This window comes from Varanus komodoensis, unplaced genomic scaffold, assembly GCF_004798865.1.
Source record: "Varanus komodoensis strain SLA01 unplaced genomic scaffold, ASM479886v1 scaffold35, whole genome shotgun sequence".
NCBI lineage: Eukaryota > Metazoa > Chordata > Lepidosauria > Squamata > Varanidae > Varanus > Varanus komodoensis.
In genome coordinates this window covers 4526493-4550611 of record NW_025335856.1, presented here as the reverse complement: position 1 = coordinate 4550611, position 24119 = coordinate 4526493, and the positions used below count along the sequence as shown (strand labels likewise).

General features: G+C 47.7%; 1 protein-coding gene across 1 annotated transcript in view; it reads right to left on the bottom strand.

Moving 5' to 3' along the window:
• Positions 1–24119, bottom strand: part of GRIK4 (glutamate ionotropic receptor kainate type subunit 4) — a 128402-nt gene that overhangs the window by 2815 nt on the left and 101468 nt on the right. Inside the window, exons 12-17 of the mRNA XM_044439488.1 lie at positions 21445–21558; positions 14875–14984; positions 9898–10071; positions 8854–9019; positions 5694–5919; positions 2589–2717 (exon numbers count right to left, since the gene is read on the bottom strand). Of these exons, the coding sequence (XP_044295423.1) occupies positions 2589–2717; positions 5694–5919; positions 8854–9019; positions 9898–10071; positions 14875–14984; positions 21445–21558 (919 nt within the window). The remainder of the gene's footprint in view (positions 1–2588; positions 2718–5693; positions 5920–8853; positions 9020–9897; positions 10072–14874; positions 14985–21444; positions 21559–24119) is intronic.

Sequence of the window (24119 nt, the reverse complement as noted above, 5' to 3'; positions counted from 1 at the left end):
TCTTTCAAGATTGCCTCGAGGGCTTGCCATGCACCATCATTCAACTACCTGGTGATTTCATGGAAAAAAGAGAGTTGTGTGCCTATGAATGGTGGGTGGAAGTCCATCAGGAACCTCCTGCTATCTTTAATCATGTTAGTTCTATCGATCCAAGGAGGCCAACGAATAGAAATAATGCAAGGATCTGCTGCTACATAAATCGCTGCGGATCCACTCATGCCTTCAGCCTCTGAAATGCTGATCTTCTCTCGAATCACACGGAACACGTGGTCCCTGCCTCTCATCCCTTCTAATTTAGCAACACCAGAAGGATACCAGGAGGTCACAATGTGCTGGACCCACGAAAAACACTGACGCTACTAAGCCTGTCACTCCAGCTGAAACATCTAAGCCACAACTTTGTCCCTGCTGCTTCGTATTCTTGGGTCTCAGGTAGACACACCTGTCAACTGAATCATTGACCACAAACTACACAGTGTTTGTGCTGAGGTTCTTATGTACCACTAGTAAGCACATGACACCTACACAATCTTCCTCTCCTGTCTAGACTGGTAAATCAATGCATGAAAATCAATAATATATTGACTTAATCTCTGTGCAGCGTTTGGGCAACCACCAGCACTCCTGTAAATCACTGACCCACCATGTCATTTGTCCATTTTTTTGAGGTGGAGAGTCAAGCCTCTTGGCTGCTCTCCACCGTTCTTCTCGCACCACCTTATGGGATGCTCCCAGCCACGCAGTGCCTCCAGTGTGTGCAAGCAGAGAGGGTTCCAGGTGGGTGGCAAATACCGATCTAGGCAGCTAGCTATAAAGGGAGTAAGAGAATCTGAAGTAGGTAGGGTAGGTCTGCAGGTGGATGCCTACAGGTGCACGCTCACCTGATGCTTGATGCTTATGTGTTAACTCCTGCCAATTACCTGGGTTATGTTGACCAGGCAGGTCACACTTTGTTTTCCTGCCACCCCATCTCAAAGTGGCTTTGTGTGAAGAATCTCTACCCCTGGAGGTAAAGGGCCTGATATCCATCAGGAGCAACAACACCTGAGGCTGTTTTGATGTTAGAGCTATTCTGTTCCCTGATGGTATCTCTGGTGCCATCACAGCCACAAACGGTCCTCCACTCCCACATCTAGGCTGGAATGAGCTCACGAGCTGCTTTTGCTGTCTGGGAACCGTCAGAGCATCGTTTCTTCCTCTGTACCTTCACTGAGTGACAGATCCCTCTGTGCTGTCTTTCTTCTCTCTGTCTCTCTCAGTAGTAACTATTTCATAATTCATCAGTTTATTTTCATCCCATTGAAGCTCAGTTATATTTTTGAGATGTCAAGGTAAAGCAATTAGTGCTCTCATAAGTCTCTGGATGTCTGATACCAGCCAGTGAGGCACTCAAAAGCTCTCCTCTAATGTAATTTTGTCTCTGCAAAAATGGCTTCGGATCTATGCTGAATGGCTAAAAATGGCTTTGAGCCGGATCTTAAAATCAAATTGCACCAGGGTTCATCATGAAAGAATATTTTATATTTTAACAAGATAGTCAAAGAACTTGAAGGGAAAGAAGACAGATCAGCTGCAGGGCTCCTTGAAGTTTTCTCCCCACCATTTGGAACATTTTGGATCAGCAGAGAAAATACAAGCTTCCCCCACCCACAAAAATATCCCTAGAGTGTCCCTCCCCTCCTCAATTCATCTCTGCCTTTGTTCAGAATTTGGTTGTGCAGCTCATACAGGTTCTGGACATCCAGTTTGCTTTAACCCAAAACAACTTGACAAATGGAGATGAAGGTAATCGGACAGACGGAAGGCAAGCTTGTAAACCTGGCATTCCTCGTTCATGTCTGCTTTCCCAAAGAAGCATCTGTGCAGGCCACACACTCCTGCTGGTCTTTGGCTCCCTGATCTTGTAAATATTAAGGCCTTTCCATATGCAGACAAGCCTGTTTGCCTCCCAAGAATAAAGTAAAATGAACCCTTCCCGTTTTGAGGTTAGAATAACAGTCCCTTTTCTCCCCCGCCAATTGCTTTTGGCTGCAACGCTTGATAGTTTGGGGAAGGTGACCTAAAGCCACATCTTTTATGGTGCTTTGCATAACTTTCCCAGAAGGTCCTACCCTTCAGCTCCAGAGGTTTATTATCAAAGCCTCTGTCCCTCGCCCGCTCATTTCTAAATGGTCCTTAGACTTGATTGTTAGCTAGCAGCCACTTCGGAAGAAGTTCCATTGCCTTCTAAAAGACCTCAGCATTTGGATAGCTTCCCTTGCATGATCTATTTTCTACTGTGATGAGGTGAGCATTCATTAGATGCCCCCTTTGTCCTCCATATGCCTCCAATATTTGTCATTTGGTTGTTTTCATTCTCTTTGCTCCAGGCAAGAACACACAGCAAGGGACACGCCAGCCAGTGGCTTGGCTTTCTCCTCACATTATTAAGAAAGATCTCTTAAGTTAGGAGGACTCTAAAACCCCTGAGCTGGAAAGGTGACACCGCCTCAGTGCCTGCGTATTTCTCTTTGGTGACAGTCTCACTACGCTCTTTCCCATGATCAGACAAATAGCAGAGGAAGGAGAGAAAAAGCCATGAATTCTACCTTTTGCTCGATGGTCTTCTTCTTTGGAGCACTGCCCGCCCTCCCACCATTTTCGCTTCAAGATTTCCAGACGGTTGTTCTCCTGCAGCTGGAGAATGGCCAAGTCAAACTCATCACGGAAAACAGAACCTGCAAGGCCAGGAGGAATTTCATTTCAGAGGTGGAGTGGACCTTGCATGTTTCTTTACAGCTGGATCTCAAGTGGATCGTTCTGGCTGAGTTGTTTGTTAGTTTGTTTACATCGAGTTCAGCATTTTAAAAACATTTCCGAAAACCACGAGTGCGAGTTAATCAGGTTTTTGAAATTAATTTTTTTGGATTGCCTCAGTCTTTGAAATGGTAGCATGGGAGAAGAGTGTTCTGTGAAAACAACATCTGAAAATGTATTGGAATAACATGAAGAACTAAGATGCTTGTCCTCTTGTACTTTTCTGACTCCTTGGAAATTCTACTTATTTTAGTGGTGAAGCCTAACAGTCACTCAACTTTTAGGGAAGAATAAACATTCACCCATTGCCATTCTCCTAAACAGGCTTTCACCCAGGTGCCTTTCGCTTGATTGGGTTCCAAAATGAGAACAGAGGCACCTGCTTTAGAGCAATTTAAACAACTGATCTATTTTACTGGGTTCTGACAACACAATAATCTACACTCAGTAGTTGGGCTGTTGTTGAAACATGAATTATCATATTGTCTGAACCCAGCTTCTCTAACAAGCCATGGCTTGTTAACCATGACCGACCCATGAAAAGAACCTATGGTTTGCTGTTGGGTTGTGAACTATGGCTTGTTCACCATGGTTTATCTTGACTGGGTTCAGATAGCACAAGAACCCACTTTTCAACATCAACCTACAGTTCAAGGACAATCCATACTCAACCTTGCGTGCAGGTAATGCTGCTGTCTATGTTTGCACTGACTGGCAGGTGTTCTCCAGGGCTTCAGACAGGAATTTTCCAGTCCTAACTAGAGATGCCAGCAATTTAAACTGGGATCTTCCAAATGGAAAGTGAGGGTTCTACCACTGTGCTACGATCTGTTTCCAAGGAATTAATCCCCAGTTGCAGGGGTTGGGGGGAAGTGTAGCTAGGGGACAAGATGCAATTCAGGGAAGAGATCCATATGCCCTCCTGACCACCCCTACTCTACATGAAATTGTGTGCTTTGGTCCTTCTGTTCTGTATCTGTCAATGGCAATCCACATTCTAATGCATGGCTATGATACCGGTTAGTCCCTCATTTATGCAGCAGGTCCACCTTCCTCCATCATGAAGTTCTAACAGTGATGGAGCAACAGAAAGCAACCATCAGGAGAGGATAGCTAACTCTCTCCTGGACACCAAGTTCTCAAGAAAGCAGAATCTCCCCCCACCCCCGTCATGGCACCCATTAGAAATAGAAGCTTCCAAGGACAGGGACTCTGGGGTCCCTCAGAACTACTTCCTGTTCCTTCTGTAGTGGGGCCCACGGACTCAGACCTGAGGTCTTGCAGGAGTCAGGGAGATTCTGGGAAGCAGAAAGGAGGAACTGGCTCTTCCCATCCCCAACCTGCATTCCCTGAGAAGCCCATGCCTGCAGAAAAAGGATCCCGGCCCTGACAGCCAGACCCGGCCACATAGGGTGAAGCACCTCAAGCAGGGGTGCTGCCAAGGGACAGCCTAGTAGAGCAGGAGTCCCAAATCTTTCATCTGGGCCTCCACGCCTCTGAGAGACCACCACCCTGTCCTCCATGGGCACTTGGTGTAGCAATGAGGCAGAGGCCCCCATGACTTCCGTGGCATCCAAGCCCCCTTGTTTAGCCTTCTTTCTGCCCACAATGCTCCCCACACCCTGCTGTCCCCCATTGACTCTTTCTTCCTCTCCCCTGGCCATGCATCTCTTTTAAAAAGGGGAGACCTTTAAAGGAGCACACACCACACACACACGCAGAGAGAGTTTAGGACATATGTAAATCAGCATATAGAAATGCACATACTCTTTGGGTTCATGGGCCTAAACCCTGGATCTGTTCAGTGTCTGCTAGCTGCTGTGGCTTGGAGTTTCCAGAGAAATTTTCCTGGTCTGACTGCAAAAGCTTCCCAGTTACTCCCAGTCTCTGCTGGGGTAGTTTAGTTCTCCAGCCCCAGGATTGCTGTCCAGGGTCCTGAAACTTTTAACCAACGTCCCAGATCTCACCCAGCCCTCTTGACTGCACCACACCTGCTCCCTGAGTTGTCACCCAGGGCAGATGAAGGGTTCCTGATGGGGCACCTCCAAAGCTGAAGAGGAGCACTGGAACCTGCTTTGTGTCAAGTCCTAACATGGTACCAGCTAGCTCAGGATGTCTCCAGTGACTGGCTGTGACTCTCCAGGGTTTCAGAGAAGGCCTTCTCTGTGCTATTGAGATGTCATGAGTGGAGCGGGAATCTTCCACATGCAAGGCAGGATATTCTGCCATTTAATCACAACTGATCTGGCTGTTCTGAGGAGCCATTCTGCTCCCTGTAAGTGTGTAACTGTTCCAAATACCACCTCAGACTATTTGTCCATGTCTTTCCAAAGGTGGTCAGGAATTGTCATCTTCTCCTCTTGGAAGATGTCATTGCCTGCAAATTCCTCAGTGCCCTGGCATGAGCAATACAGAAAAGCAGAATCAACACATCAGCTGCAACTGAATCACAGCAGGAATGTCTACTAGTTAGCTGTTCCCACATCTTCCTCTTTTGCAGCTCACTTTGGAAAAACATGGAGCAATTCCCTAAACATTATCAGGCAGGCATCATTACAGTGTGATCAGCAGGACCCACTTAAAAATCAATCAAAATCTGCCTGCGTCTGCCATACAGACTGAATCAAATTTGAATAAGGAGTAAATTAAATGCAAAGAAGCGGTGTCAGTTAAAGATGCTTAAATCTTTCATCAAGCAATTCTCCATCTGAAGCCCCAGGATAAAAAATAGGGCTGCAAAATCCATTTGGCCTCATTCTGAACCTCTTTCAGCCTATTCTTCCTTTATTTCTTTTCCATACTGCCCAATCGCCAAAACTCTGCAGGCGGTCACACAGTGAGTGCCCTGATCCTCGGCAGACAGCTCAGAATAGCTAGAATTTTGCTTCGCTGCCTACCGACTGGCATGCCAATCCCGTAGCCCTTGGTGTCCAGAAGGCCCCCGACCTGCGTGAGGTTGCAATTGCGCTGACGGTAATACTCGTTCATGGTGGACTCCAGGAGGAAGGCATAGTTGGAGTTGAGCACCCGCGCAATCCCTTCTTCCGTGCTCTTGACAAAGACACTTGGCTGCTTGGAGTACATGTAATTCCACATTCGCTGGTATGTCTGATACCGAGAATTCTGCAAAGAGAACGTAAGATGCAGTGGAAAATCCTGGCTTGGACTCAAAGGAATGAGTTGTTCTTAGTACTGCTGGCCCTCGCTGTTTGAGGGCTAATCCACATAGCAGGAAATGTTGGATGTCTGCAGAAACTCGCAAGGGAAAAGAAAATTTAAATAAGGGTAAAGCCATACGTTAAAAGAAAGGGAGAGCCCCTCCAGTCCCCAGACCCTCACAATGGATTCTACCTGAGGAAACATGCCTTCTTAGCCTTATGAATGGATGCATACACGAACCAGAACTTGTTAAAAGTGTTTATGGACCAGATGTTAAAAGAGCAACATTAGCATCACTCAAACAGATACTAAAGGCAGGAACAGTATAATTAAAGTAGGCAGAAGGCTTCTATAAAATAAAATAAAATATAAAATAAAATAAAATAAAATTTGGTAGCCCACCTGAAGTTATAAAGAGAAGGGGCCTGCTGGATATCTCTGAGGAAGGAATTCATTCCAGGGAGACGCCACCAAAAAGGCTCTGCACCTGGAACCCACTAATCAGAAGACCACCACAGGAAAACTAAGAGTAGCGTCCCTGAAGCCAGCTGAAGGTCTTGGGCAGGTTCATACGATGAAGGTAGTCCTTTAGGTAACCTGGTCCCAGACCATTAAGGATATTTGAGGTCACTACTGGCAGCTTTAAATTGGTCTTGGAAATTGATTCAGAGCTCTTTTGGACCCTACCTAAATTCTGGCCTAAATCAGTAAGAACCAGGAATGAAATAAAAAGCAACACAGCAGTGCTTTGGTTTTTCAAATAAAAGTGGCCAAGACTTGTGATCAAGCCCTGATCTTAAAGGCCTGTTTACCAAGTCTGGATGGTTGGTGGCTGCCTGGAGTTGTTCGTTAGTGAAGCATTCATCACATGCCCAAAGGTGAACCTCAATGTGCTAGAATTTCTTATCTTTTTGGGACCAGCATTGCTACGTTGGGTTTTTGAATGTTTTCAAGCAAGAACACTCTTGATCTCTACCTTCTCCCTTCAGTCTATCTGTCTTCTTCTTATTAATGATAATAATTCAGTTTTTGAGTCATCATATAGCAGAAGCTCTCAGGACAAGACACACAATGAAAGCAAAAGGAATGCAACCAATGATAAAAAGCCCAGTAATAAAACTCATGAAAAAGTTTTACTTTAAAAGCGGCAATAACAATTTCAGATTCAAAGAGGTAAAATACTGAACAGCCAGAAACGGAGATGCTTAAAACACCTGGGGTGAGCACCAAAGCGCAACTGTTTTGCTGCAACAGTTCTTGCTGAACTTCCATTGCAAATAGTTGTAAGACTTTGGTTTAGCTGAAAGCAAAGTGAGCAGAGCTGTCTCCCCATTCTGGGACTTCAGCTTTTAATAAATAATCCCTATTTTCAACTGCACACCATCAAGCGCTGTAAAGACATCAAGGGTGAAATCTTATACAAGTTTAGACAGACAAAAGGCCTACAACTCCTAGAAAATCCCAAGGTCCTTGTAGGATATGTTAGCTCTTGCAAGCCTTTTATTTATCTAAATGTGCATAGAAGGGCACCTTAACTCATTAATGTCCACTTGCTTCTGCATCAGGAGGTCAGCTTCTCTTTTGGAAGGTGAATCATATGGACAGAAAAAAAGCCACGTAGTATCATAGGCAGCCTTTCTGATGTTCAACAGGTGATCAAAGGGTAACATCCAGCCTCCAACTCCTCTTCATCGGTGTTGGCATCTAATTGTTACTGGATCTCCCCCTGCTGTTCATGGTATGGCAGCCCGCCATGACTCAGTTTACCTCTGGGAGCCTTTGTGACACATCCGGTTCCCAGAGGAACACTCAGTTACTGATACCTGTGGGCATGCATGCTAGCCATGGCTTGCTGAATTGTATGAACCTGGCACTGTGGGTTGTGAGAGTGGGTAGACAAACCCAAACAACCCTAAAATAAGCTTGGGGCTACTCAAGGATTACCCACCCTTCAAACAACCCATGAAGGCAATTTGGAGGACGTGTTAGGCTATGAACATGCTGGTTCTGTCCAAATATGCAAAATGGTGGCCAGGGAGCTGTGTCAGGTGCCATGGAGAAATTAATCAACAGTGGCTGAACACTGCTTGTAAACAGCCCCAGTGGCTTGGTTTAGGCAAAATGGAAAGCCATGGTTCATTCATTGCCTTACCCAGGGTTTGTCTGGTATATAATTGTATAATCCACGGTTTGTTTTCCAACCCCTAAGGATTCTTTTTCCTCATTTACCTGCTCCCTCCCTGCATGCCATGTGCCTTTGTGGCACTGTGGCTGGCAGTGTTGAACGGGTCTTTCTTGCCACCTCTGTAGCCCGGCCAAAGAACCCTTGAATGACCCACCGGTCTAGGTTTGCATTAACAAGCAGCAGTGGTTTCCACAACCCAAAATTCACAACCCAACAACAACCTATGGGTACTTCTAAATTGCTCATGGTTAAAAAGGATGACTTATCAGTGCAAGGGTCACGGTTATGTGTGAACCAAGCTGATGGCTGCCAACGCTCTACCATTCCCCTCCCCCCCTTTTTAAAGACTGTTGTACTAGGACAGGGAGACCAAAGTTCGGATTCACAGTCAGCAGTGAAATGCACCAAGTGGTGGAAGGGCAGCATCACGACGTCATAAATAAAACAGTCCCTTGTATTTCTGACTTCTCCTAGGAGGACTGTACCCAGTGTCTTATTTTCTCATCATTTGAATCAGCTCCTAGTGAGGCAACACAGGAGCTATACAGAGCATCGAGGGCTCATTAAATGGATGGGTCTAGGCATTGAACGCTGCCTAAGATGCAGGCTGAGATCAAAGTTCCTTCCCCAGCTGGTGGGAACAAATCCTACTGGAAGCACTCCAATGGAGTGTGGTCCAGCTTTCCCTGTTATCCACATGGCAAAAGGCTTACCTGGAAGAAGGTCATGCTAGAACCTCCATGGATCGTGCCGTACTCGATCGCTGTCTGGTCAGCAAGGTCGTCGACTGACTCAATGGGCACATCCATGCGCTGTACGGTGAGAAAGGCCGCCAGGTTGGCCGTGTAGGAGGAGATTATGATCAAGGTGAAGGCCCACCTTGGGGGAAGGAAAAGGAGGCAAAAGGCAAATGGAAATTGTCCATGCTTTGCATCCCAGAGCTAACAACCCCTTTGCCTGAAAACAAACAAACAAACAAACCTGGACCTGAAAGATACTGAAGAGCCATCGCTCCACTGGAAGAAGTCCCTAAAACAGAGAACACCCAGCCTGGTGGCCTTTAGAGGTATTTCGACTGCAACTCCCAGAATTCCCATCCAGCAGAGCCAGTGACTAGGAACTCTGGGTGTCGCAGTCCAAATGTGACTGGAAGGCACAAGGTTGCAGGAGGCTAGCAGAAAAGCAAGGCTGCTGGAAACCCGCAGCATGATTCACCTCCAGGTCCCCATCAGTGGAACGATCCAGCTTATTGTTTTGAAAACAGAATGTGCTCCTTGAAGGGAGACTTGCCTAGGGTGCTTCCAATATCGCCCACTGTGATACTGCCTGTCCCCTTTCGCAGAATTTTCACCCAGTGTCCCAGCCTCCTCTCTGCTTCCCTTGTCTTTCTTCAAAAGTGATGGGATGGCTTCACAGTGGACAGGTAGCCTGAGCAGCCGTCTGTCTAGAAGCACCTTTGGCCAAAGTCCCCTGTATGTTCAGGCAGGAAAAAGTGCTACTGTGCTCAGAATTCCCCATCCAGCATGCTGGGAATTGTAGGCCTTGCTTCCAACTGAACAGTCCTAGGATTGCACTGTTAGTCACAGGGAAGTGGAACGGGAAGGCCTCTCCAAATGGGAGCATCTGGACCCAGTGGTGTATCTATTTCAGTGCTTTCTGCTCCATCTCACGCTGCCTGGCATTCATGGAAAATCAGCCCCACTGCCACGACTACAGGAACCGTCGCGATGGGAGAGAGGAGCCGCGTGCTTTCTTACCAGACTCCGCTGACGCAGCGCGTGGACAAGGCCCGGGGAGCAATCGTGGACCCCTGCTGCATGAATCCCCCAACAGGGAACCAGAGGCTGTTGCCGAGAGAGTACTGGTTGACCAGTAGGTTGCACCTCCCCTGGGAGCAAGGGTGAGGGCTGTACCACTCGTAGGGTGTGAGTCTGTGGCATCAAAGCACAACACATTCAGTCACCTGGAAGTAAAGACTGGGCACAGCTGGAAGCAACGATGAGAAGAGGCTTCCCTCTCCCACAGACAGACTTCCCCAGTTATTTTTCCGAAAACACGTTTTTCTTGACCCTTGTTTCAGTCTTGCTTTCTGGCTGGCCCTCACCTCTGACTCTGGGCTCGTCCCCGGAGCTGACTCCTTGGAATGGACGAGAGCACCTGGCTCGTCTCCTTGCTTCCAGCTCCTGGCCCGTTCCAGAGAGCTGCCCAAAGCCCCACCCTGCCAGCACCAGCTTCCCAGATGTGGCCACAGCTATGCGTGCACCTGCTAAAGCCCAGAGGCTTCCACCTGCACCCCTCTGCCCCTGCTCTGCGTGCATGAAGGTGAGACTGCAGGGAGGGAGCAGAGCGCCTGCTTGCCTATACCGAGTCCTAGATCTGGTTCCTGGCATCTCCAAGGAGGTTCAGGAAAATGCCCAAGAAACTCAGAAGCAGCATTGCCAGAGCTAGATGAAACCACATCTGTGTGTAGAGCAGCTCCCTAGATCTGGAACACCCCCCGTGCATGCAAGGCATTCTTCCTCCTGGTCAGAAACCTTGGGAAAACAGAGCCCTGCAATGCAAGGCGTGCTTTCCCAAAACAGGGAAGAGTGCCGGGGGGGGGGGGGGATTGGGGGGAGGAATGTGAGAGTGCTTCCTCCAATGCCACACCGCGGAGTACATCTCCTAAGGAGCACCTAAGTGATCTGTTCTTCTGAAGAGCATTGACTAGTCTTCCTTCTGCGAGCAGCACAAATACAACCTTAACTTCACATTGGTGAAAAGAGACACAATTTTCCATCTTTTCTTTAACAAAGAGTCTGCACTTTTCCTAGAGCACCCTTGTGGCTTCATCCTAAACATGTGCATTTGGAATGGATTCACTGGAACTTATTTCCTTGGTCAATGTGCTTTCTTAGAGCAAGGAAGAAGCCCACCCTTCAGATCAGTGGGATTTCTTTCAACAAAGAGCAGCCACAAGAGCTCCGGTCGTTGATATGCACAGACAGCGATGGAGATCTCGCCCATATTATCTTTTGGCAGCTCCTGGTCAAAGCAGAACTTCCTGTCACCTGAACATCACTCTGGTGCTTTCCAGTCTGGACTTCTCAGACATTCTAACAGCATGCCTCAAATGTGCGAAAGAGGCACCAGAGACTTCAACACCATTTGCAGGTGCGGTAATAAAGCTACAAAGCTGCAATGCTATTGCTCAAACGGAAGTGTGCCATCCCTTGGGGGTCTCTTGGTGGAGCTGAAGCTGTCGCGTTCATAGGCTAGTGATGGTTTTCAGCATCACACAGCATTTAAAACTATTTGATAACACCGTCTGGGACTGTCTACACTGAGATATGGCTTCTCATGACATTTTTTCAAAGGTGTTAGCACTGATTCATGTTGCAGAAGAAACGGGCTGCAGATAAAACCCAGCTAGTGCCGGGGGAACAGGTGTCTCTAGCTGCAAGCCATGATGCCTGGTCTCATCCATCCATCCAGGCAGTTCAGTGAAGAAGGTGTGCATTTTTTAATATGGAAAAAAGAGCAGAACATTCTTTCCCCCACTGTCCCCAGAAGGTTGATCCCTGGGTGATAAAGAGGTATCTTCTCGGAGTTAAGAGGATCAGGCAGAGAGGAAGCAGCTGCATAAAATTCCATGCTTTAGAAAAATCTTCGCCCACTTCCAAACTATTTTCAGCCTGTTATCCAAGGGTCACAAAGCAGAGCCTTCTCTTTTGAGGCTAGTTTGATCAATAGCAGTGTTTTTCTTAAATAATCCCACTGGTTTACCTTTCTAATGCTTTCCCTGCTCACTTACGTCGTGACCCCTCCCAGGCACAGTTTTGCCCCTGTGCAGCTGAGGAAGGAGAGGCCCTGCAGCTGCAGGGTGGAGGCAAAGCCAGGGCGTTCTAGCTGGAACAGCTGCAGCCCACGGGTGGTTCAATGAGAGCCAGGGTGGTATTGTGGTAACACTGCTGGCTGGAACTCAACCGTGAAGCTGAGTGGGGGGCTTCAGACCCCCAACCCTGAACTACCTTTGGATGAAACAGAGAGGAGGAAGTCCATGGATGCTGATTGGCCTCCTTGGGCAAAAGCCAAGCCACACAGATAACACATAAACAAAACATATACATTCTATGCATATTGACTTGGAAGCAAATTCCACTAATCTCGGTCCTTCTTGGTAAGTATTCTTAGGATTGCAGTCCTAATCTCAAGCCATCAGTGGGTCTACTCTGGGACATAGGATGATGCCTTCTACTGAGTCAGATCATGGTTCCATGATGCCCAGTATAGCCAACACTGACTGGTAGCAGCAACTCTCTGAAGTTTCAAGCAGGATATCTCCAGCCTTACCTGGTGCTGCCAGGTGGGTGGGTAGGGGGCTTCTGTATGCAAAGCAGGCAATCTGGATGTGGAGTTGTTGGACACGGGGGTCTGATCCATTACAGTTAATCAAACTGGTCACACTGCATCCAGAGTGCACCCCAAGAGTTGACGTGGCACCCAACCTCTTGGCTATCTTACTAAATTGAGGTGGGATCTCAATTTGGAAGTGAAATTGTTTTAGATGGTTAAACTGTTTTGCATTTTCCATATTGGAGTTTTACACTGTATTTCATTGCATCCATATTTTTATTGCTGCACTGTGAAAAACTGTTGTGAACTGTCCAGAAAACTTTGGCTATTGTGTGGCATAGAAATAAAATTAATAATCATAATCATGACTAGTGAAATCTTCTTGAAGTCCAGGGCTATAGTGAAGAGGGAAGCAAGACTGGGCTGTTAAAACCTTTCCATGTCTACATTGCATTGGCAGTTTTCAAATGCTTTCGTGAAGTTCACCTTGGCATCTGTTTTCATGTGCCCCGCATATGACCGAAGTTCAGGTAAACACAGTGGCTTCCAGTCCTGGTTTTGTTTATTCGAGCAAACATAAGGGGAGACAGATATCAGGTCTAGTTGTCCAGAGAGGACTAAAAAGGCTTGCAGCCTAGTTGTGCAGAGAGGACTAAAAAGGTCCTGTTCGATCATTTCAGACTATAATGCTTCCAGAAAGCTCTGCTATTGTGGCAAACCAAAGGACGAAGCCGGTGAAGGCTGGAGATTTCCATGTCAGTGAAGCAGCCTATCTGCATCAGGAACTTTTAATGACCTCTCTGTGGTGCTGAACCTGTACTGAGGTTAGGCGTGTGCAGCTCAGCATCATGGGCAGCACTTTAGCATTTCAGGCTAAAACCCAGAGTGGCTACACTGGCCTGCCACTTCGGAGCTATCAGCCTCTGAACTGAAGTTTTCTGGGGGGAAATCTTTGCTTTGCTCCTCTCCCTTCCTTCCTTCCCGCAGTCTTGGCCTCAATCAACGTACGTTCTCTCTGCAAGGCCACCTTCCATTTGGGCTGGTTTTCATAGCATCCAGTCTGTGCTTAACCCTGGCTTTCCAGAATGGATTTCATCCTCAAACGGAACAATATGCTGCGTGTTTGCACTCTGCCGATGGTAATCTCCACTGTTCCCCTCTCGAGGTTTAATGCCCCTTCTGTTCAGCCAGGGCCAATCCAGCACAAATACAAACCAATCCTAGAGCTCTTTCTTTGCTGTCTGTTGCAAAAGCTTTCAGTGTGTGCAAGAAACAGTTTAGAAGTACATCTTTGCAGCACAGATACATCATTATATCTTGGACAGAACAGTGCATTATAGTCAGAAAGATTCGCCTCCACTTATGTTTTTTTTTTCCTTCATCGCTTGTCAGTCAGGTCTTGCATGTTCTACTATCATCGCTACTATTGATGCATCTTAAAATTATATCACATGTCTGCACTTTCAAGATCTTTTACTAGCGCAGGTGCATCCAATTTATGCTCAGGGATTCTGAGTGTGGGTCCTTGCTGAGCAACTGAACCAGGGCTGTGAAGGAATAGCATGGCCAGATGCCCACCAGCCCCTGGCAGGAGCCCCTGGACTTGTTCCTCTTTTCCTGCCTGTTGCTCCAGCCCAGGCAACACTCCCGCTGTGAGGAGGGTGGGAGAGCCCACGGTCCTTGGCTCACAGGCTCCCTGCCTATCTGGCACACAAGATGCAGAGGCAATATGAAAGCGGATGAGGAACAAGAGCAGTTGGCAACCATGGCTCAGGGAGGGAGGAAATGCATTGAGGGCATCTGCCCAGGGGCCCTCCAAAACCCACGCCTGTCACTGGACATGACAAGTGCCTTCCTGGGTTAGGCCAAGCTCCAGCTGGCCCAACGCTCATTGCAAGGATCTGAGCAGTCAGTGAGTGCTGTGCGATCCGGCAAAACCCCTGGAAGGGACCATCCAAGTTGGTCCCCAGCCTAGCGTTTGCTCACAGGACACCGTGGACTGCCTTTAGGACCTGGGTTCACAGGAAGGGTGTGTGGCTCAGCTGACAGAGCCTGGCTTTGCATGCAGAAGGTGCAGGGGGCAGTCCCACCTGAGTCCCTGGACAGCCACTGCTGCCAGACAGTGTCAACAGAACTGGGCAAGATGGACCCATGGTCTGACTCAGTAGAAGGCAGCTTCCAGTGTTCCTGTGCACCTGCCATTCTCCTTCTCCTTCAACAACAGCACCTGATTTCACGGGGCATTTCAGTGCCCTTTGAAGCCACCCCTTTGGCTTCCCCAAATCTTCTCTCCCCCTACAGTTGGGCCCGCATTAGATTCTCTGTGCAGTTCCTAGAAGCAGGCAGTAGGTGGCACTGTGAGGACAGGGGAAAGGGACTGAAGGAAAAGTTATGGGTACCTGGCCACCAAGAAGAGGACACAGCTCACAGCGAGGTAGGCGAGTAACATGAAGAGCCAGACACCAGGAGAAAAAGGATCCAGGAAAGAGAAATAGCCTGGCTTCCGCCCCTAAGACAGAAAACAGGAAAGGGAGAAGGAGAGGAAGAACATACGCACATATTTAAAAACAGACCAATCTGCAAAGAAAGTGACCGCACACCTTGCTGAGAAGCACCTGGGGAAGGATCTTTCCATCGGAAAAGTGGGAGGGAGAAGCAAGGATGCAGCTGCCGCACCAACTCACTCTTCTCTGCAATAAGCATCCCAAGGAATCTTTTCTGATATGTCTGCGGGGGCAGGCCAGCCATGCAGAAGGAGCCACGGTGAGCCTGCGTCCCAGCTGACATCCACCCATTCCCGTCTTTGCTCACCCTCACGCCTGCCTCTCTGCTTGGCCTTCCTCTCTGCCAGGGCTTCTCCACTGCTGAACTCCAACTTCTGCTGGCAACATGGCTGAGTCTTGGGGAGAAAGGGGGGAAAGGGAGGCATTTGCCAAGGACAAAGGCTCTCCAGCCAGGAGCCAACTTCCTCTGCGGGGAGTGATCGACTGGCTGGATGAACCATGTGGAAGCCAGTGCTGGGCAGAGACCAGGCGGTCCATCTACATTCTCACTGCTTCCATGATGCGACTGCCTTCTATTCTTTGGTGACACATGGAAAGAGATCTTGTATGGTGACCCACTGGGCTTTCTGTACACTCACATATCTTGCAAAGCACCTTATAAAATTTCGACACTGCTTCCACTCCAAGAACAGAAGCATAGCCCGGAAAATCCAACCGAACATGGGTGCAGGGAGAGGAGACACCTGCTTCCAGCTGAAGATATGTGGAAAGTCGAGACAGTTGCAGTGAGCTGCTATAGTATGCTTTCCCCTGACCTATGTTAGCTGGAGGATGGTTTGTGCCCCAAAGCTAATAGGGCTCATGTTTCCATGGGTCATTTCCCCCATTGGCCCAAAGGATGGTGGCTTTAATCTCATGGAGATTAATGGGTACAATGGTGTTCTTGCACAGTGTAACTGTGTCTGGCTAAAGGCGTGGACCCAACCTTCCTTTATGACTAACTGCTATGCAAATAGCTTGAATAAAGCAAAGAGGGCGTTCTAGGACACAAAGAGCTCAGGAGGGCAAGAGGAAGTCTGGGCGAAGCCCCACAAAGCTCCCTTATATGTCCTTTGGCCATTGGAAGTAAGGATTTACAGATTTATGTCGCCCAATGTTCACCCTGTCAGGCCCCAAGACTGGAAACCAGTCTGGATAAGTCCCATTCTGGTTAGTGTCTTGCACCCTGTTGGGATGGGTTGCTGGTCTCATTATGTCAATGCTCAATATGATCCATGTAAAATAGAACCCTGGTATTCCTGAGTGGGCAAAAGTGTATGTGAAGGTGGAGGAAAATAAGAATGGATGTAGAATTTAGCCCAAGTGCACAGTGACTTGCAGGAGCTGGCAAAGAAGGGAGGAAGTGTTCTGGATAAAACTGGTTTTCTCTGCTGGTGCAATTAAGGATTGCCTGTCCAGGATAACAACTCCAAATCAGCAGCCTTTAGATCAAAACCATGGGCAGCTCTGACTGCGACGAAAGATGGTTTAACTGGAATGAAAGCACTTCTTCTACATGGGTTCTACGTATGTCGAGAAGAAGATGGGGTTTGCCTCTCCCCTTTGCAAAAAAGCGGGGGAGGAAGGATAGAGAGCAAGAACAATCCTGTTGTTTATCACTGGCTCGCAAAATGCGACTTCTGCATGGTTCACAAGCCAGGGTTTGCTGGCACAAGTGGCCTCGGAACACGTGGCGGTTCAACAGCAGCCTACACACAACCTTATCGTGCTGTCAGAACCCAGCCATCCCGCACCGCATGCTCTTAAGTCTGGGGCCGCTCATGGATCAAATCATATCATCCACGCAGGTCAAATGTGGTGAAAAATCCCCAAATGGACAGCATCCCTTCGGATTGCTGGTGGTACGGCCGCCAACGTCATGCTCGATTGTATAGAAAAGGCATTCCCGTCCTGTTAAAAAGTCCCACGTCAGTGGAAAGGCACTGGACAGCTCCGTCTTCTCCCCTCTGTACTACTTTGCTGCTCCCTGGGAGCTTTTTGCATGAGGGAGATTCCAGAATCTGACCCCCTTGTCCAAAGCCACCGGCAGTCCAAATGGCTACAGTCTCTCTTCACACCCCAGATTCTGTTGACTCATTCCTACCAGGGGGAGATGATCGGAAGACCAGCACCACAGAGAAATCAAAGCATTTGGCAAACAGAAGCATCTGCTCCACGAAAACAGGAGCAAAAGGGATAGCAAATGCATGGTTACGAGGGCCGTAGTGCATGTTACAACAAACACTGAGGATGCTTGCATTTTGAACCATTTAGACCATCCTCCATCTCATTGAATTGGTGTTGAAAATATTACTGCAGCCTCACATGCTGGCCTAAGATCTAAATGCAATCCCTCCACTCTACCCTATTCCCAAAGTTTGAATGTGGGGAGGCAAAGAAAGTGGGTGCATTGCTCTCTCAGCATCTCAAAAACCAGATACCCCTGTGGAGCCCGTGTCAGAAATCCATTCTTGATTAAATCACAACAACCACAACAGAGAAAAATGAAGGGCCCATTTAAACCTGCCATATTCAGTTATGTGCGATAAGAGAGATGTGTGGAAGATGGGTAGGGAGGCAGGGAAGGAAGTTGGCAGGGGAAGAACTGATGGGGAACTGTGGTTATATGGAAAATGTCATTAGAGCTTGGAGGGGATGGAGATGGGGAGACGGTGTCTGGGCAGGCAGGAAATTTATTTGTAGCTGTTTGTTAGGAAATGTCTGATGGAAGCCAAAGATTAACACCTTGTCTGCTGAAGTTTTCCATGCTGAAATGTGATGGGAAGAGACAGATGGGGCCCTGGCACAAACTTCAGCTGCTGCTCAAACCAGATTCTTAAAAGAAGACTATTCTAATTAGTTATCATGCCTTCCATTGTTAAATAAATATTTACTGGCTTAACGAGCTAATTGCCACCCTGCTCTTATGTCTAAGACTTAGCAGCAAGAGCCTTCTCCAGAAGCAGTAAAAGCATTCGCTGGGGGAGCGTTGTCCTCCACGCTTCCTGAATGCCAAGAGAGAAGGAAAGAAAAGACGCATGCCAGCTGTTTCCAATCTGGTACACGCCAGATGTGTTGGGTTGCAGCTCCCAACATTCCCACCAGCATGGCCAGTGATGGAAATTCTCATTCGATGCATCTGGAGGACACCTGGTTGGGGAAAGGCTGATCGACCAAAACCCAGATTCCACTGAGGAAGATCAGACAACATGGCCTATGGTTCTTGCAGCAATTGTGCAGAAAACATTCAGAAACATTTGCCTGCCCTGGGGAATACAAGGCACATGTGGATGGATGCATATTCTACCCATCCTGAAGAATGCAAGCTACATCTATCTATTTCATGGTTCAAGTACTTTCATGGGATGCAAGGGAAACTGTTTCCTGGATTTGTGCTCCCAGAAAAACCCCTTGCACTGAGAAATGCACCGGTTCAGTTCCGTGAACAGTGGCAACTCTTAGTTCATGACCTTAGGGAACTCACCGACATGACCAACCTCACAGGGTTGTTGTGAAATTGGCATAGCCTTAAGACAACTGCCCCTGAGCTTTCAGAATACAAGTGGACTAAGCTGCACTACATCCTTCCCGATGAGCTCATTCGCTGATCCTCGATTTGACACGTTCCAGGGGAAACACAGTTTTAAGTGGATTTTAATTACTTGTTCATTCTTGGCATTCATGGCATCCACGGAGAAAGAGAGGTGCCAAGGCTTTGCTTGCACTGGTGAGGACGGCTGCCTTTTTACCAGCCGTGGCTATCGCAAGGGCAGAGGCTGGGAATCTGAGGTAATTGTTTCCGTGCTTTGTTTATGTTGCTGTTCCATGGATGGAAAATCAAAAGTGGATTCCTGTTGCCCACAGAACATACGGAAATGCAAAGCAGGGGCAGAGAGTAGTGCTTATTCCAGATGCCTTTGGCATGACTCTTCCAGCCTCTGTGAGTCTTGGGAAACACTAATGATCCTCAGTTGGTTTTGCCCCAGGGAAAGCAGTTAAGCATGGCCCTTTCAAGGTTTTGTTAAGGCAAAGAGAGAGGACTAAATCCCCACCATTCAGCTGGCCCCTTCTCTAACACCAGCTTATTCTTGCAGCTGAAGCTTGCTCAGGCATTGACCAGCAAATGGGATGGGAGACCCCAATTTTGCTTGTGTGTGTCAAGAAGCAAAGAAATGCAGCCCAAAGGATGGGGCGGCATGAGAGCCTCAGTGACGTACACGCAGGGGCTCTCGGGCTCATTGTCTCAGCTTGCCCACCTTGGCAGCCTGCCCGGGAAAGGGCACTTGCAAGAAAACATTGCTTTCCCACAGCCCAGGCAGGCAGCAGCTGCACCAAAGGACAATGACTCGTATGACGCAGCTTTGCTTGCCCCTCTGCTGTTTTCCTGCCCACAAAGCCCCTCGATGGCCGAAACTCTATCGATGTGCACACTTACATCCAAATAAGAGAAGCCGACAAGACCCCACAGAGAGTCAGACTGTGCCTATAAGCTTCCGCTTGCTTTTTGCCCCCTCTTTTTTATGCCTGCCTTTTTCGGTTCAAAGTAAGCTTGCTTATTTTATATTGATTTCCTTTGCCTGAGCCAGGAAATTTCTGGCATCTTTTCTCACCTAGGTGAAACATGGTCCAGGGGCAAAGACAGGATTAGTATCACAACTTTTGAGTCTGACAAGGACTATTTTGTACTGTTGATATTGCAGAGGATGTAGGGAGGGCAGATGGTCAGGCTGGGCTAAGATACAGCCATTGTCCAAAACGTCTGACTGACTTGCCAGCTAATCTGCCAAACGCTAGGCTAAGCACCCAGCATCATTCTTCTTACGTGGTTTCATTTCGTCTCCATACAGCCTAATAACCAAAGCTCTTTGGGCAGTCCACAAAAAGCAAAAACCACTTTCGAGACAATAAAACTTCATCGAAACTCTGCAACATTTTTAAAAAATCAGGTGCAATCCTAAGCAGATATAGTTAAAAAAAAAAAAGGCCTACAGTTCCCAGCATGCCCTGTTGTCCTTTGTTCTGTCTCAGTTTGCAAAGGCCTGTGTCCTTAAGCTGCTCAAAGACAGTTACAGCCACATACTGGGGCCTCTTAAAACGGCGGATATAAACACTCCATGATATGCGATTAAATGCCTGGAGGCAGAGGGAAGGCATGAGCCGGTGCCCTCCCGGTTCTGACCAAAGGACAATCATCCCAGCAGTCTGCTTCCAGCAGTGGATAGCCAGTTTCCCCTGGGACCCCCACGAGCTGGGCAGGAAAGAAATGGCCCAGCTTTGGGATTTGCTTTTTTTTGCTCCTGGCATTGGTACTTTTGAGACAGACTGTCTTTAAACTGCTCTGGCTAATAAGATCAGACTAAGGTCCCTCTAAGTTGAGCAGTGAACCTCCCCCTGTGGCTATCCAGGTGACCCGAGAAGCCCCCAGGCAGGCCACTGAGGCAAGAGGGTGCTCGCCCTGGCCTTTGATATGGGTCAACACTGGTACCTGCATTTTGGGGCTCTCCTTGGGGGTGTAGCTTTGGGGGTTCTTGTGAGGAGCTCCTGTGCTTTGAACGGTCCCCTCCACCACTGTACTTGACTGTGATCCCAAATTGACCAATATTCCAAGAATGCTACTCTGGAGCCGGATAGCCTTCTTTTCCTGAAGTTTGCTCCTGGCCAGGGTGGAGAACCACCATTTTTCTAAGCCTCCCTTGAGGGTGATTTTTTGGGGGCTGAAAGGCACCCCTGCTTTCCCTCTCTCCCCCCGCCCCTGCTGGGGAAAGAGCAGAGAGCTTTTGCAGAGGTTTCATTCTGCAGAGTGCACAGCCCCACTTCTGGTCTTATGCACAACCGAGGGCACAAGGAAAGGCGCCTCGCCTCCTGGAAGGTTTCCTCCGCTGGCCACCCGCTAGGACTGCAGGGAATTCTCAACGGACACATCAAGAACTGGTGCACTGCCAGAGCCCGTCGGGTTCAAATCCTCATTCTGTTCATTGGTCCAGACACAAACTCTCAGCCTTAACTACCTCACAGGGCTGTTGTGAATGAAAGTAAATGGGAGAAAACACTGCATGCCATTTGTTGGAAGGGTAGCATCAATATGCTATAAAGCAAGCAATTCATTACATCCCCCCCCCCCCAAAAAAAAGAGTTAATTCTATTGTTTGGAAAGAACAGCTTTCTACATTCTTGTGTTTAATTCGAGTAAGTACCATCCCATAACATTAATGCTTTAAAAATACTTTAATGCCAGCCTGTTTGAGCAGAACGTATGTTTTTGCTCAGGAAAAAGATCTACTCTAGCTGTCTCTGGCATTCCTGCATTTAAATAAAGTGAAGAAAAATATTTCCATGAGTCATCGATAAACCTGTTTCCTCTCTCACCACAGCATTTGTACGGCAGCGTCTCGCAAGGGCATAAATGGTTGTAGAAGCCGTCCTTACCATGTGAACGCGGTAGAGAATGCTAATCCCCAGAGTCATGAACGGCTTGGAGAAATCAATCATCTTTTCCCTCTCGGCTGTAATGGTCAAGCCGGCTACTGCCAAATCAGCCTTCTAAAAAACACAAAGGGAACATGGGAAAGATCAACCCCTTTTCCTCAGGAGGGCCCAGTGGGACAGAGAAAGGGGGAAGCAGAATGCGGCATGGTCTCCAGAAGCCATCTGACCCTGGAGTTTGGCTCTGCAAAGCTATTCATAGCAATAGCAAACTGTTATTTATCACACTGCCAAATACTTACTTGTCCTGCCCGCCAGCTTTCTCCTAAGAAAAAAGGCTTACAATAATGAATAAATTTTGATTAGAACAGTAGTAAAATAAAATAAATTCATTAAGACACCTTTAAATACACAACAATAACAGAATTTTAAAAGCCCTTCGGATCACCTTACACACCAAAGGTTTCTTTGAATAAAACCTGGATCAAAAGGTCCTTGCCTGCCTATTTATTGATTTTCTTACTAAGGGGTCAATTTTGTGCTTGATTAGATAGGAAAACAGCCCTGCAGTGTTCAACATTTCCTAGTCAGCCTCACTGGAAGTTGTAGGATTTTGCCCTGCCTAAACATGCATACGATTGTACTTTTTAGTTACTATGCTGTTAAATCACCCAATAGCTAATGTTCTGTGGGTGGTGTACAATACAGTAAATCATACATTGCTCATACACTGCAAACATTAAAGCAAAGAGTAAGAACAATGGCAAATGAGAAAAAAAACCTCAGCAAGAATGAATGGAATCACACAAACCATAAGCAGAATAGAATGCAAGCACTAAACAGTTTAAAATGTCCAGGTGAATAAAAAAACTTTCCACGCAGCCCTGGACAGACCACAAAGAAGGTGCCAGGTGAGTCTCTTCGAGGAGAGCATTCCACAAATGGGAGACCACCCGGGGATGCTCCTGTAGTCACCTGCCACACCTCACCTGGCAGGGGCACCTGGAGAAGGGACTCAGGTGATGATCTTAATGTCCATGTAGGCTAACCCAGGAGGAGATGTTGCTTCAGGCAAATCTGTATGTGACAGGGAAACTATAAGATGGTCCAGCTGAGCAAGTGACCCAGTATCACGTTCTGGCATCATGAACAGCCCACCCTTCGAGGAAAGTCCCCTGAGGCCGGGTCTCATTATTTCTTTATTGTATTTATACCCCACGGGCTATAAATACAATAAAGCTATGAATAAAGCTGCCTTGCTCCAGCCCGTAAGGTACCTGCTTCTCTTGGCTTGTCTTCTCAGTTCCCTGACTCCGGACTTGTGGGACGATGCTTGCTTCCCGAACCGACTCCACCTTGTACCTCAACTCCTGGCTCTGACCTTTGGGCTGTTTAACTGTGCCTTTGGACCGACCCTCGTGCCACATGCTGGCTGCCAGATCCCGGCACATCTGTCTGCTGGGCAGCTGCCCTCGTCCTGGACGCTGACCGTGGGGCAGTGTGCAGCCGCTTCAGCGAAAAGGACACTGCAGAAGCAACTGAGAACTCCGCTCCCCCACAGACGGAGGTGGAGAGGTTGCCCTCTTGACGTGGAACAAGAACTGTCACTGCTACAACGCACATTAACATTTAAAAGTGCTTTCCAATTCAACATTGTGGAACTCGGATAAGGCTTTTAATTTTAAATATGATTCTTATGATTACTGGCCTCTTTTAATGACTCTGAGTTGCTCTTTTTCAAAGAAAGGACCGAAACACACCGTGCTGTCTGCCTACACATCAGTATTACTTACAGCTGCACCACTTCTGAAAATGGGCCGCGAACAGACTCTCCTGCCATTTATATCCCCAGGCTGTGTGCCGGAGAAAGACTCACAGAGACAATAAGGAGGGCATTTATCACCCAGGATATATAACCCCACTTGTAAACATGGTGTGACAGGCGTGTTGCATGTACCTCTTAGCACACCAGCAGCCCCGTCCTGCGACGGCGGAGAGTTTGTAGCAAATAAAACTGGCAGGAGAGAGCCAAAAGCTTCACCAGCTTAGAAAGAGGCCGTGTGTGCAAGGCGGCCGTAAAAAGCTGGAGGAGCAAAAGAGTCAGCTGGTGGGAATATCTCCGGTTAGGCCGATAAAAGAAAACAAAGGTTGGTCGTCTCTAAGAATGCACAGGGGTCAAGCAGGCTGCCCTGTTTACAGTTCGCTCAAGTAAAGCTTTTTTAAGCGATTTCTAGAATTTGCACCCAAGCCAGGCAACGATGGAAACCCATTTTTCTGCTAGTTGAGCTTCACAGCTCTGAATGCCTTGGGGCCTATTCCCACACAACCCCAGCAGCACAGGAGTTTGTGGGTAGCTGCTGTTTGAGTGTCCACCGTTGCCTTGGTGTGGCACATGGGTATTTATTTATTTAAAACATTTCTATGCTGCCCCCATCACAACAAAGCCTCGGGGCGGCTCACAAAGAATACATAAATACATACATAAATAATAATAATAATATAACAATTAAAAATGTTTAAAAATCCCCGGGTATGCATGATGGAGCCTTCTTGGAAGTAGCCCCCAGTTCATGATACTACCTCACATAGAAGCTTTAGCTGGGAAATTGAGCGACGGCCCCATGTTTGTCTGCCTCCAAAAGAGAGGTGAGCATTTGGCTGCCACATGCATGGAAGGA